Consider the following 14,946-nt stretch of genomic DNA (forward strand, 5'->3'; position numbering starts at 1 on the left):
TGTGCTGGCCGATTGCGATCGATCGCACAAATGGTGCGATCGATCGCACTCGGCCAGCAAATGACATGCATGTGCTGTTTCTGTAACTGCGATCGATCGCACCCAAGGTGCGATCGATCGCAGTCACAGAATGTACAAACGTATACTTTCTGTGACTGCGATCGATCGCACCTTGGATGCGATCGATCGCTGTAACAGAATGTTAAAAGAGAGGCAGAATTTAATTTTTTTTTTTTATTTTAATTTTATTTTAATTTTTATTGAATAATGTACAACAACTTTGATAGTGATACAATGAAAGGATAGGATCAAGTGACAATCAAAATTGAAACAATCGAAATTAAAGGTTCATTCAAATATCCGGTTGATCATAGTACATTTGTTCAATCGATCATGATAGGATCAAATGATCGATGAAACTTGAAACAATTGAAATTGAAGGTTTGATCGAATATCCGATCAATCATAATGAATTAGTTCGATTGATCGTGATAAGATCAAATGATTGAAACAATTGATCTTATCAGGTTTGATCAAATATCCGATTGGTCCTACCTAGTGCATTCGATCGATCGATCGTGATAAGATCAAATGATCGAACAAAATTCAAACAAATTCAATGTTCGATCGAACATTTAATTGAAGTCTAAGCATTTTATATTATATTAGTGCATTACTTAAATTGATCGGGATACAATCAATACAACTTGACATGATTGAAGGTTCAATCAAACATTTGATAAAATCAATTCTGATCGATACTATTACATATTAGTCTGATCGATCGTAATGGGATCAAATGTTTGATCAAACATCCGATTGATCATAATGAATTAGTTCGATTGATCGTGATATGATTAAATGATCAATCAAACATCCGATCGATCTTAATAGATTAGTTCGATTGATCGCGATAGGATCAATCTTTCGATCAAACATCTGATCGATAGTAATGAATTAGTTCGATTGATCATAATAGAATCAAATGTCCGATCGATCGTACTGAATTAGTTCGATTGATCGTGATAGGATTAAATGTTCGATCAAACATCCGAGCGATCCTAATGAATTAGTTCCATTGACTGTGGTATGATCAATTGATAGATCAAACTAGATACACTTGAAGGTTCAATCGAACATTCAATTGAAGGTTCAATCCAACATTCAATTGAACTATTAGCTTTTTATATTATCTTAGTGCCTTAGTTATATTGATCTTATATTATCTTTGGATTTTGTATTATTTTATAACTAATTATAAGAGAAATATCAACTTAATGATCTTTATCATAAAAATTTTATGAACCGAAATTTGTAGTTAATATTATAATAGTAAAAACATATTATAAGAGAAAAATTACAAATAAATAAATAAATAATTTTTAAAAAATTGGTAGTATAATTTTTTTTTTTGGAAAATTATAAAAAGATACTAAAGTAGCCTCCCGAACAACCAAATTGTATAAAAATGCCACTTATTTTTAATATTCATATAATACCTCTATTATTTTAACAAATAAATAATAAAATAATTGAAAAAAAAAAACGATGTTTTTTTCAAAAAATAAATTACAACTTGCTGAATGTTTTTTTATATTTTTCTCATTTATTTTAGAGCCTTTTTTTTGTTATATATTTTTGTCAATTTTTTTTTTTTTTTTAAGAACAATGCCCCAAATATGAGCTACACCAAATAATTTGCCGCCATCTGCTAAAAACTGGCGGGGGGCTCAAATTTTCGGAGGATACCCTAAACGTGCAGCACTCTCACTCTCAGTACTCTCACTCTCTCTCTCTCACTCTCACTCTCACTCAGTTCATATTTTCGGAGGAAATACAGCATTCAGCACTCACTCTCACTCTCACTCTCTCTCTCGATCGCTCTCTCTCACTCAGTTCTCCGACGCAAGGTTCTCTCTCCGGCAGCTCTCACTCCGGAGCACTTAACCCTCTCCTGCAGCTTTCTCTCCGGTATGAGTTTCTCCTCTCTTCTTCTATTTCTATTGGGCAGCAGCAATGTTCATGGGTTGCAGTTTTGCATCTAAAATGGTTGATTTTTGTGGTTTCTACACTGTTTCCTGTGATTTTTAGTATTGGGATATTTTCAAACATAGTAGAAGGCTAATATTTGATCATTTCAAGCTTGTGTTGGGTGTAAATTTATTCAATTTTGCTCTTCATTTTGTTGCCTATATACTCTTAACAATTTAGGGTCGGACAAAATTTAACCTATATACTCTTATAGGATGCCACTTGTTTGTGGGGTTTGTAGAGATCATTTCAAGCTTGTGTAGAGATATGTGTTGATTATATATGAAAACAAGTATTTGGCTAAAGCAACAAGTATTTGGCATATAAATCAGAAGGTTCTGCTTCGATCCTAAGCATGCGTCCATCAAAAAAATCAAATAATAAACTCAACAATAACTCAAAATTACCAATGAAATTAAATAGTAAGAGTATAAGTTCCACCCTTGAACGAACCAGCTAGCAATTAGGCCCCAATAGCCATAATAATGAAAATAGTTCGTCCAAAACGTTTAACACGATCTACATTGACACTAGAAAATTCAAACAAAGTAATGCAAAATTGGTATTGATTTTTTTATTGTCAAGTATGGCTTTTATCTCACTTTAATGATATTGTACTACCAATAAGTCTATGAATTTTGGGTTAATAAGCTAATTAATAATACCACAAAATTTTAATTTTGAAAATTATTTGTCATTTCTCCTCCCCCAACCCCATCCCCAAAAAATCTCTTTTTATGTAGTTGTTGTTGTAGTAAATGCCATAGTGTGATCTTTGTCTGCCCCAATTGGTTGGAACAATTTTCAGTTGCTACCAACTGTTGTGTTCTTGCAAGTATCTTCTATCCGGCACTTGGAGTTCATTAATAAATGGTTTCCAGAAGCTCATATCTAAGCGGCCAGCCCTAGTTCTATCTCAGGCTTCTTCTTGAATATTTTTCAATGTACACACCCCTCGCCCTCGTGCAGGGGACCTGCCGGTGGAAATCTCACCAAAAATTAATTTGCCAAGAAGTGGCTTGATTAGTGTCATTATGGTATTAGGGACTAATCACCTAGGATTTAAGATGCACTTCTCTTTTATATGGATCTCTTGGTCTGCTAACTGGGTTTAAGTATCTTGAGACTAGGTCCTTAGGGGCTTGAAATTAATAGTGACCCTGTTTCAATAAGACAATTTTTATAGTGATGTCTTCCTCAAAGTTGTGGTGCCTGAAAGAGTGAGAAACAGCGTACTTGACAATAAAATATGTTACTTACAATTTTTTTTCAAAAGAAAACACAATAAAAATAAAATATTTGAGCCAATAATCTTAAGTTGCTAATGATAGGGTACACATACTTGACAATAAAATATGTGAGCCATAATCATTGAAGAGCTAAATATATAGTGGATAAGGGTACCAAAAATAACCTGACGCTCAAAAAAGCTCAACCACAGCCAAGGTTGCCACTAATTCTGTTGCACCTATTTACATCTCTGACCCTAAGATACCAACTTAGAAATAGTTGAAAAGAATCACATAAAAAACATAACAAAAGAAACACCCTTGCCTTACAAGTAACATGAAAACAAGTATTTGGCTCCAAATCCGACGCAAGATAATTTGTGTATGTATAAGTTTGACGTACACTTGAAGCGATTGGCTAAAAAAGTATTGGCTAAAAAAGAAAAAGTACATAATTAACCATATAATATACCAGTACTGCAAGCTCAAATGTACCTCAACTTTTTCAGGAAGTATGACCATCTGATCACAAGCCAGTCTAAAAAGTTACTTATTTGAACAGATTTCTTGAGAATAACCATCTAAAGCAGAAAGAGCTTCAATTGCGCGAAGGACTATATCAAGAATTGGGTACCTGAAATTGTATGAAAATGAAGAATAAATGCAGGAAAGAAATTACTATCCAAAAATACAAACATTATAATACTTGCAACTAGTCATCAGCGTGTTTGGGATGAGGGGACCGCATATGCCCAGGCACTAGTCAGATGCTTAAAAATCTCCAAACACCTCATTTGCCAAAAGAAAAAGGAATGAAAAAAAAAAAAAAAAAAAAAAAACACTGTAATTTATCTCAATAAAAGCATAAGGAGGCAATATAGACCCCGTATGGCCATAAATTGCAAAGTTGAGTAACTAGCAACTTTCTTGGGTTATAAAAACCGTGTAAAGATAGATTATGGGACAACACACTTACTAGGCACGTCGACGCAAGATAATCTTTTTTAGCCAAGTATTTGATGTAACATATGGTTAATTATGTGTATGTATTCATATGCACGGGTGGGTGGGTGCACACACGGTCATGTATAGCCATGTCATTAATTGTTTACCTGTATAAATGTGGGGTTTGTAGAGATATGTGTTGATTGGAGTAAAGCATAAACTAACTTGTTTGTGGGATAGATGATAGTGCGATCGATCGCACTCACTACAAGTAAAACCTCTCTGGTGGTGCGATCGATCGCAATACGTGCTGAAGCCCCTGATATTGCGATCGATCGCACTACCAGAGAGGTTTACTCTCTGGTTGTGCGATCGATCGCACTACGTGCTGAAGCCCCTGATGGTGCGATCGATCGCAAAACCAGAGAGGCTTTACTCTCTGGTGGTGCGATCGATCGCACTACGTGCTGAAGCCTGAAAACTTGTATTCCCACTGCATCTCTCCCTTCTTATCTTGTGGTTGCATTAAACCTCTCTTCTTCTCTTGTAACCTATTAAACCTTGCTTCTTCTCTTATTATTACTTGTTTATTAGTATTAAGTCTTATTCTTATATTAGGATTATGTTATTAATTTTCTAGTTCACATCAACTTATGTTATCAAAGTTGATATAGTACATGATTGTATTGTCTTTTCCATTTAAGTTCAATAAGAAAGTAGCACAGTAAACTTGAAGCAAGACAACATTCTATAATAAATATCAAAGCTAACAACAATGGTAAAAAATGTAAAACTGTCATTGAGCTAAACAAGTAAATAAATTACAAATAGAAATTTGTTCTAAACTACTAACCCACTTCTAGAATATTTTGTTAGGTAACATGGCATTGAGCTAGCATCAATATTTGAGAACAGACCTCCCATTTAATTCTATTAATTCTTAAGAATCTGATCTTCTAATTCCCTTGTGTGCGTACATGTACGCAACGAATAACCTCTAATAGGGACATCAATATGGATAGGAGTTGGATGCGGGAAAGTACTCGATGTTCAGAGCGATTTCAAAAAGGTGTGGAAGAATTCATGGGAATGGCAGTTAAATCAGTTGATTCACGTGATATGACAAAGTGTCCATGCCGTGATTGTGCAAATAGATATTATTCTCATATTAGCGAGGTGAAGGGTCACTTGTATATGAATGGATTTACTCCGGCATACACTCGATGGATATTTCACGGGGAAGAAGATCATTTTAGGGTAAACACTTCTACAAACATGCACACACATACAACTGAAATGATGGAGGAGGTTGATGCAGTTGAAGAATTGTTAGACGATGTATGTATGGGGACATTTGTTGATGCTAACATCGGAGAATCCTCTACTTCACAGGGCCCCCCAACTGATGATCACGAACAAACAAGCTCCTTCCACCGATTTTGGGAAGATGGTTTACGAGAACTTTATCCAGGCTGCAAGAAATTTACACAAATTGCTTTTGTACTGAAGATGCTTCATATAAAGGCGTTCTGCAACATGAGTAACAAGGCGTTTGATATGATGATTGACTTGATAAAGATGGCCCTCCCAGATGGAGAGACATTGCCACGCTCGTATAGAGAAGCAATACAGTTTAGGCGACACGTGGGATTCGGTTACGATAAGATACACGCATGCAAGAATGGTTGTGTGCTTTTTTGGAAAGAACATGCAGACAAAGTGGTATGCCCAAAGTGCAACAATTCAAGATGGATTGATGGCAAAGGAAAAAAAAGTAATATTCCTCAAAAGGTCTTACGGTATTTCCCAATAAAATCAAGGTTACAACGGTTGTTTATGACAAAAGAAATGGCCAAGGAAATGCGGTGGCACAAAGAAGGTCGAGAAGATGATGGCAATACTCTCAGACACCCTGCCGATTCTATTGTATGGAAAGAGTTTGATAAAAGATATGAGTGGTTTGCAAGTGATTCCCGCAATGTGCGGCTTGGTTTAGCAAGTGATGGTTTCAACCCATATGGTAATATGAGTACAACATATAGCATATGGGCAGTAATGTTCACGGTGTACAATCTCCCTCCGTGGATGTGTATGAAGAGTCCAAATTTGATGTTGTCCCTTATTATCCCTGGGCCTTCAGATCCCGGAAAGAATCTTGATGTATATTTGCGCCCATTGGTTGATGACTTGAAAGATTTATGGAATGAAGGCATACGCGTGTACGATGCATCAAAGAAAGAGACATTTCAATTGCATGCGACATTACTATGGACTATAAATGATTTTCCCGCATATGGAAAATTATCTGGGTGGTCTACAAATGGAAATCTTGCATGTCCAGTATGTAATAAGGATACATCGTTCAGGTATTTGAAGTATGGGCATAAGGTGTGCTTTATGTGTCATTGTCGGTGGCTTCCTCAAGAGCATCCATGGCGAAAAAGAGGAAATTTGTTCGATGGTACAGAGGAGCATAGATTGGAACCTGAAGAATTGTCTGCAAGTCAATTGTTGAAACAGCTAAGGGATGCTGAGGGTTTACAATTTCGAAAAACAAGCGGGAGAAAGAGAAAGTACACAGATGTTGTGTTGAATTGGAAGAAGAGAAGTATTTTCTTTGAGTTGCCTTACTGGTCAAGTTTGAAAGTACGTCACAATTTAGATGTAATGCATATTGAGAAGAACATATGTGAAAGTATCTATGGTACGTTGATGAATATTGATGGGAAGACCAAGGACACAGTCAAGGCACGAAGAGATTTACAGTTGATGGGTATACGTAAAGAATTGCATGTGCAGCCAAATGGTGAAACTTATAGGATGCCACTTGCGAAGTACACATTGACAAGAGATGAGAAGAAGAGTTTATGTGAGTGGTTGTTAGGTGTTAAATTTCCTGACGGGTATGCATCTAACATTGGTCGATGTGTGAACAAGCTTCCTGGTAAAATTTCGGGTATGAAAAGCCACGATTGTCATGTCTTCTTACAGCGCTTGCTTCCTGTTGCAATTCGAAATTTCTCTACGTCGAAAATACGAACAACATTGACCGAGTTGAGTACCTTTTTTACGCAGTTATGTGCACGGACGTTGAAAGTTGATATCCTGAAACAAATGAAAGTCGATATTGTAATAATTTTATGCAAAATGGAAAAAATATTTCCGCCAGCTTTTTTTGATGTTATGATCCATCTAGCACTTCATTTACCTCGGGAGGCCGAGCTTGCCGGTCCTGTACAAAACCGTTGGATGTATCCGTTCGAAAGAGAACTTGGAAGATATAAGAAGTGGACACGTAACAAAGCGCGTCCAGAGGGGTCTATTGCCGAGTGTTACCTAGCTGAGGAGAGCTTGACCTTCTGTTCCAGGTATCTTCGGGGGATTGAGACAAGATGGAACCGTGAACGGAGAAATGTTGACGTTGAGGAAGTAGAAATGAGCCAGCGCTTGGATGTGTTCTCCCAACGAGTTCGGCCGTTAGGAGCAGCTAAATTAGTAACACTGAATGCTAATGATTTTGATAGGGCACGATGGTATGTGCTTACCAACTGTAACGAAACGGCGTCATATTTGGAGTAAGTTTAGTAATGGTCTTTGTGTTTTACCTGTTACGACATGTTATAATTTTAGCGGTGATGATCATTTACGAATATGTTTATTTTTCATGCAGTAAACATTATAATATGATCAAAAGAGAAGGCGGCCATGACATTGATAAAAAACATGAGGCTAACTTTGAACGTTGGTTCCATAAACGTTTATACAATAGTGGGTGTACTGCAGACAATGGCTCAAAACAATTATATGATCTTGCATGCGGGCCTGATCGTCATGTTAGATCGTACAGAGGTTGCATCGTGAATGGTGTTAGGTACCACACGAAAGAATGTGCAGAAACTCGTACTACCCAGAACAGTGGTGTTTCTGTTTCAGGTGAGGACGAAACCTCAATAACTGAGTATTATGGTGAGTTAAAAAATATTCTAGAGTTACGTTACCCTGGCCAAAATCTCGTGTACTTGTTTGAGTGCGATTGGTGGGACACTGGGAGTGCAACAGGAATACAAATGGACCAAGGCTTCACGATTGTTAATACTTCTCGTACATGGTGTGAATCCGACCCGTTCATCTTAGCATGTCAAGCTTCGCAAGTGTTTTACTTGGATGATCCCAAATTGGGTGGTAATTGGAAAGTGGTGCAGAAGTGGATCAATAGGGACATCTATGATATTCCAACAGTACAAAAGGGAGATAATACAGAAGATGACGAAAGACTCAGTGATGACGTATACCAGGAAGGTGAATGTGTTGGGGGTAATATGGTCTTCGTTGATGAAGCAAATGTTGAAGCCTCCACTCAATTACGTAGAGATGATGCGACAATAGCAATTGATGAATTATATATTCAACTTGATGCAAGCATGTTTGCCAACGATAACTTGTCGAACGAGGACTATGATACAAACTTTGATGAGGAAGAGGAGTTATGTAGCGACAACGATATAGACTCTGAACACGAAGAGGACTCTGAACACGAACAATCATCTTCAAGTAACAGTGATACAGATTCTGAATATGAATCTGATGATGATATGTGTTGAACATAAGCTCACATTTGGTGTAAGTACAAAGTGTATTAGCATATTTAATGAAGTTGATGCTCTCTCTCTCTCTCTCTATATATATACATGTATTGTGGTGTTTGTTTTTTTTTTTTACTAGCATAATTATTGTTTGTTTGTCAAAAATATTGAACATACTATATGGTTATAATTTGACTAATATATTTTTTTCGTTTTTGAGTTGTTTGCAGATTGATCATAACAATGACAACAACAGGACGTAAACGTGTTCCAGCAGCACGAGGCCGAGGCCAAGGTCAAGGTCGGGGCCTTATTGACGAGCATGAGAGTCCGACTCCCAATTCTGGGTTTGGTGATACAGATATGCAAATGGCGCCCTCGCCCCCCCTCCTCCTCGAGTCAGTGGATAGGCATCCTTCGCACGAGTCTAATGATCCTATTCACTCAGTGGCAGGATTGGATTCACAGGGAGGCGCCCCTACTGCATCTTGTAAGTTCATGAATTATATGTTTATGAAATGTTATTTTTGTATTATTTTGATTTGTTATAGACATTTGACAATATAACTTACTACGTTATCATGTTTTGCATAACAGCTACCACGTCTGTCAGAAGTGTAAGGGGTAAGGCCAAGTGTAAGAAGTTGAGTGAGCACGTACTTAAGCATGGTCCCTTAGTGCTAAACATCCCAAATAGACACCGGGCACCTATAGGCGATAATGCGTCATGGTTTGCAAGCAAGATTGGGGAGATTATTCGTAACATGTGCGAACTCCATCACGGTGAATGGAAAAAGGTCCCAGCTGAGGAAAAGAACAAGTTATTATTTCATGTTCAGGTATGAATATCAATGTAATGTTTATGAATATGTTTTGTATGAAAAAATAATGTGACACATTTTTTACCATTGTTTTCTTATCTATTATGTATCAGTCAAATTTCGCACTGAATATGGAACGATACGAGCACGTCAAAGCTGTTGAAAATAAATTGGGTCGTGCATATGCTAGGATTCGTTCCAGCTTGTATAGAGACCACTACAAAAAATATTTTGAAGGCATTGATAAAGACGATGATGAGGGGATTGCCAAGGCTAAGGCTATTGGGAGGGAAAACGTGCCAGCAGGATATGGTCCTGAACAGTGGAACCTAATATGCGACTCATTTGATGACGATAAATGGAAGGTAAATATATATTATTATACTGATTAGAAAATTCAGATTGATATAATTTGCATGCACTTGAGGACATTTTATGAATAATTGTGTTTGTTTTTTTCTCCAAATTTTATAGAAAAAGTCTGCACGAAATATAAAAAACAGAAGCAAATTGGAAACAAATCACACAGCTGGCACTTGTTCATTTGTTAACGTCATTTACAAAAAGGTAAGTGTCTCTTTTTTATAATTTAATTAAAGTAACATTATTTAGTGTAAACTTTGATTATATGTATTATGTGTAGGAACAAGAAACAAAAGTGAAGCCCGATCCTGTTGAACTATATGAGGCTACCCATACAAGAAAAAAAGATAAAGAGTTTGTGAACGACAAATGCAAAACTCTATATGTAAGTAAATGTTTACGCTCCGATTATTAAGTTGATTAGTGAAGAACATGAATAGTAAACTTGCATGAAGTATATATTAAACTAAAGCCAACTATGACTTGTGCAGCTTCAGATGCAAGAATTAACAACCAGTGAGGCCTTAGAGGAAGGCAATGTGGAGGGGACAAGTGTCGAGGACCGAATGCAAGAAATAGTCACACAAGTGCTAGGGGGCCGACGATCTGGTCACGTTAGAGGAATGGGATGCGGTCTTATTCCTACCCCTTTAAGTACTTCATCTCAAGCGTTCACCCACTTCGACAACCATGACGAGTGTAGGAAAAGACAAGAAGATACTCAAAGCGAGCTTCAACAGACTAGAATCGAACTTCATCAGTATAGAGAGAATTTGCAAGCCAACGTTGAGGAAACCAACAAATTGAAAGCCACTGTTGAGTTCTTAATGTCACGTATTGGAGGGTTAGTGAAACTATATCTATGCATTAATTTTACAAAAACACACATACTAAGTAATCGTTAAAAAGCTTATTAATCATTATATGAAATTCTATTCTTCTTAGGTCTGGAGGGAGCTTGCTTGGAGGTGCATCAAGTGAAGCCAACAATTGAGGGAGCTTTGAAATAACCATTTATTTATGATGTACTTTTTGATACCATATTTCAGATTTTTTTTTTGATACTATGTATTTGGATAGTTGTTGGTACTTTCTATTTGCTATTGTGTATTTGAGTATTTGTTGATCGTGATCTGTTTGGTAATGTATATTTGTTGGTACTTTTTATTTGGTTTATATTATGTTAAGATATTCGCAAAATTTTTGGTTCACGAACTTTTGAGTTAGTAAATCTCCCTTGACATGTTTATCAAGGTTAAAGAGCTTTGAGTAAACAATGCAAGGGAGTAATAATATCTTTCTAAATTTTATTTTTAAGTGTATGCAGGATGATAAGAGTACAAGAAAGTTAAACTACCCAAGCAGGTTCTTACTTTAATATGTTTCATGAACAAACACATTTTTAGTATTTCTTTCTCTATCATGTTGGGTTTCATTCTTATTGTCTTGATATCATATATTGGTTCATTGTGGTAGATTACTCAAATTGCTTATGAGGATGAATTGGCAAGGAAGATGATGCAGATAAGTATTTTATTTTGGGTTTTGAAATTTTCCTGGCCATAGATTGTAAAACATATATTTAATAGTTTTCTCCCTTGGCAGGTTTGGTTCATGGGGCAGTTCTCACATATTTTTGATGATTTTGATGAGGTTAGTCATTTTGAGTTACGTTGCTTGTGAGCATTTAGATTAGTTTGAAGATTGTTGTCTGATGTGGTGAAGTAGTGTTAATGCATAGTACTCTTCTCTAAAAGGTGTTAAACTTTTAAACTTTGCCAATATTTGTGGTTTTCGGCTTCTGTTTCCAATGATAGGTGTCGTTTTGTAGTTTTAAGCCATTATTCATGATATGTTTGCCCTTTATATTATATCATTTTCATAATTATAGGATAAAGAGGTATAAGATGTGTTAGTTGTGGTGAATGAATGGGAGAGAGTGGTTGATGGGTTTGTTTTGTTTTGGTGATTGATAGCGTCGAGAAGGAACGAAGCGGCGGGGTGGCTGAGGAAGATGGTGGGAGTAGTGGGGGCGAAGGATTTGCCGGCGGAGCCGTTGGAGCAGGAGTTACGGCTAGGATTGAGAGGTGGGATCATTCTCTGCAATGTGCTCAACAAGGTTTACTCTGGAGCTGTGCCCAAGGTTAGCCTTTTCCTCATCCTTATCTTCATTTAAATTCTGTGTCTTTTTTGTTTTTTCAATTTGGGATGTTTAAGCAGTAGTTTGATTTCTTTTTAGGTGGTGGAAAGTCCATGTGATTCTGCTTTGGTTCTTGATGGGGCCGCATTGTCCGCATTTGGCTGCTGTATTTTATGCACAGAAAAGGAAATATTCTGATAAGTTAGGACCTCAATGGAGCAAGGAGGAGCTTGAGCATTTTTATCAAGCCTATTGGAAATATGGAAAAGACTGGAAGAAGGTATGCCTTTATTTGACGTTGTGTTTTATTTACTCTTTTGGGATTTACTTAATTAGCCATAATTGGTTGTCTTTCATTATATAAGCAGCTTCTAATTTTTGTGGTGTAACTTGATATCTAATTTGGTTATGCATACATATGCAAACATTTTTCATGCTTTCTCCCTGTAATACTGTTTACAATAAAATTTTTTGTTCTAATGAGACAATTTCTAATGTGCTCCAGTTTTGTTTTTGGTCTCTTTTCTATTATTGACTTCTGTGCATATCCAGGTGGCTGCTGTAGTACATAACGGATCCATTGAGATGGTGGAGGCTCTCTACATTACAAACTGGGTTGGTAGCGTCCATTACTGTTAGATTGATTTATAACTAGAATCCGTAAAATTAAGCACTATTTTCACCTTTCTTGTATAATCTATTGCGCTTTATTTTAATGTAATTGATTTGCATGAACTAATGACCAGGGTATGACCTGGTTTAATATTTCTTTTGTTTTTTTCTTAATACTTGTCACTGCTTTGTCTTGAACGCGTTCTTACAGATTTGAATAAGGGTCATAGTGCTCATTTACTTCTATTAATTGCAAGCTGGAGGATTGAATCTACTAAACCTCTTGGCAGAAAATAGTTTCTTTTGCATCCCAGTTATTAGATAGTTTGGAGCGGGTTTGTCATTCAGTTAATAATTTCTTCTAGTTTTAGTAGTTAGTTATGGTGAGATTCTTGATAACTAAAGTTAATAAATTTGTATGAAATTTGATCTTAAATTCAGAAATGAAACTGGTTTGCATATGTAAGTAATTTGGTTCCCTGGGTCTGGGTCTGGGTCTGCGATCGATCGCACACGATTGTGCGATCGATCGCAACATCACAAACACCTTCTGGTACTGCGATCGATCGCACACATTGTGCGATCGATCGCAAAATCTCGAACACCTTCTGGTACTGCGATCGATCGTACACATTGTGCGATCGATCGTAGATTATTTTTTTTTAAAATTTTTTAGGACAATTAGGGTCCACTTTGTGGACGCTAATGGTTAACTATTAGCGTCCACTTTAAGTCGACGCTAATGGTTAACCATTAGCGTCGACTATGGGTTCCGTTTACATTACCTTTAGGGTCAAAAAATTGTGACTTTTAGGATCCATACAGTGGACGCTAAAAGTTATCAATAGGGTCGACCCTAAGCCGACGCTGATACATAGTTTTTTATTTTTATTTATTTAGGACCATTAGCGTCCACTTTGTGGACGCTAATGGTTAACTAATCAGCGTCCACTTTTATTTGGACGCTGATAGTTAATTTTTTTTTAATTTTTTTTAGGACCATTAGGGTCCACTTTGTGGACGCTAATGGTTAACTATTAGCGTCCAATTTAAGTCGACGCTAATGGTTAACCATTAGCGTCGACTATGACTTTTTTTTACATCACTTTTAGGGTCAAAAAATGTGACTTTTAGGGTCGATAAAGTGGACGCTAAAAGTTATCATTAGGGTCGACTTGAAGTGGACGCTGATGATCACACGTATGAGCATTAGGGTCGGACTATTAGCGTCGACACTTTTAGGGTCCAAAAGTCGACGCTGTTGGCAACAGCGTCCACTTTAGGACTTTTAGGGTCGACTTTGAGTCGCCCCTAAAGACCTAATTTCTTGTAGTGAGACGACCTTTACAATTCAATGTAATCACCACCGATCCACGAGGTGAAGCATATATAGGACAGAGAGTTATGAAGAATGAGAGTGCAATGGATGACTGCCCATATTACGTGAAACATGTTATTCATTGAATCTGTTATATTTAACTATTCTGTAATACATGATCAAAGTCGGATTAGGGTTTGATAAAGAGAATTTATTTTATAGTTTAAATTAAATTTTACATATTTAATATTATATATATTACCACGTGAAGTACGGTGGCGTAGATGGTTCGCAATAACAAACAACAGTAGAATCACAATTCTTCTTAAACTAAGATTCTATCAAGAAATTAAGGCAAAAGGGATAGAAAATCATTCACTCTCTATTTCATATTGATAAATTGATCAAAATACATAAAATCTGTCTCTTACATATTAGGTTGGTTGTATTTATAACAATAAGTAAACTTGGAACAAAAGTAAACCTAAGCCTATTATGTGAACTTCTAGAATAATAAAGGAAAGATTACAATTAAATAAAATCATAATTTAAATAATGTAAATAATAAAATAAAATATATTTCATTGCTGAATTATTTGATTTGTTGGAATAAAATCTTCATTAAAGTCCCCAATAGAGCAATCAAGCCTTTCCTTATTGGATTATTGCATTTATTTCCGTCCAGTTTTTCAATATTTCCTTTGCATCCTGTTTTGACCTAGTAAAGATCGGAATTAGCCAAATCTTGTGACACATGACTTTGTAGATCTTTGAATTAGCTTTCCAACGCCACCAATCTTCCTCAAATCAGATATCCAAAAACTCGAGATATAACATTTTTAGTAAAACTCTTCAAGTGTGAATTTAACCAAAATAGGTAAAACTGGCTTGCATCATTTAAAAT

At 36.3% G+C, this 14,946-nt stretch overlaps 1 protein-coding gene across 1 annotated transcript; it reads left to right on the top strand.

The window, feature by feature from the left end:
* Positions 1–1,948: 1,948 nt before the first annotated feature.
* Positions 1,949–10,233, top strand: LOC148583294 (uncharacterized). Its single transcript, XM_088511340.1, has 6 exons — positions 1,949–1,971; positions 9,019–9,278; positions 9,386–9,627; positions 9,723–9,974; positions 10,084–10,176; positions 10,222–10,233. The coding sequence occupies exons 2-6, from the start codon at positions 9,032–9,034 to the stop codon at positions 10,231–10,233; spliced, it is 846 nt and encodes a 281-aa protein (XP_088367466.1). The 5' UTR covers positions 1,949–1,971; positions 9,019–9,031.
* Positions 10,234–14,946: the final 4,713 nt, after the last annotated feature.

This window comes from Corylus avellana, chromosome 10, assembly GCF_965113065.1.
Source record: "Corylus avellana chromosome 10, dhCorAvel1.hap1.2, whole genome shotgun sequence".
Lineage (NCBI taxonomy): Eukaryota > Viridiplantae > Streptophyta > Magnoliopsida > Fagales > Betulaceae > Corylus > Corylus avellana.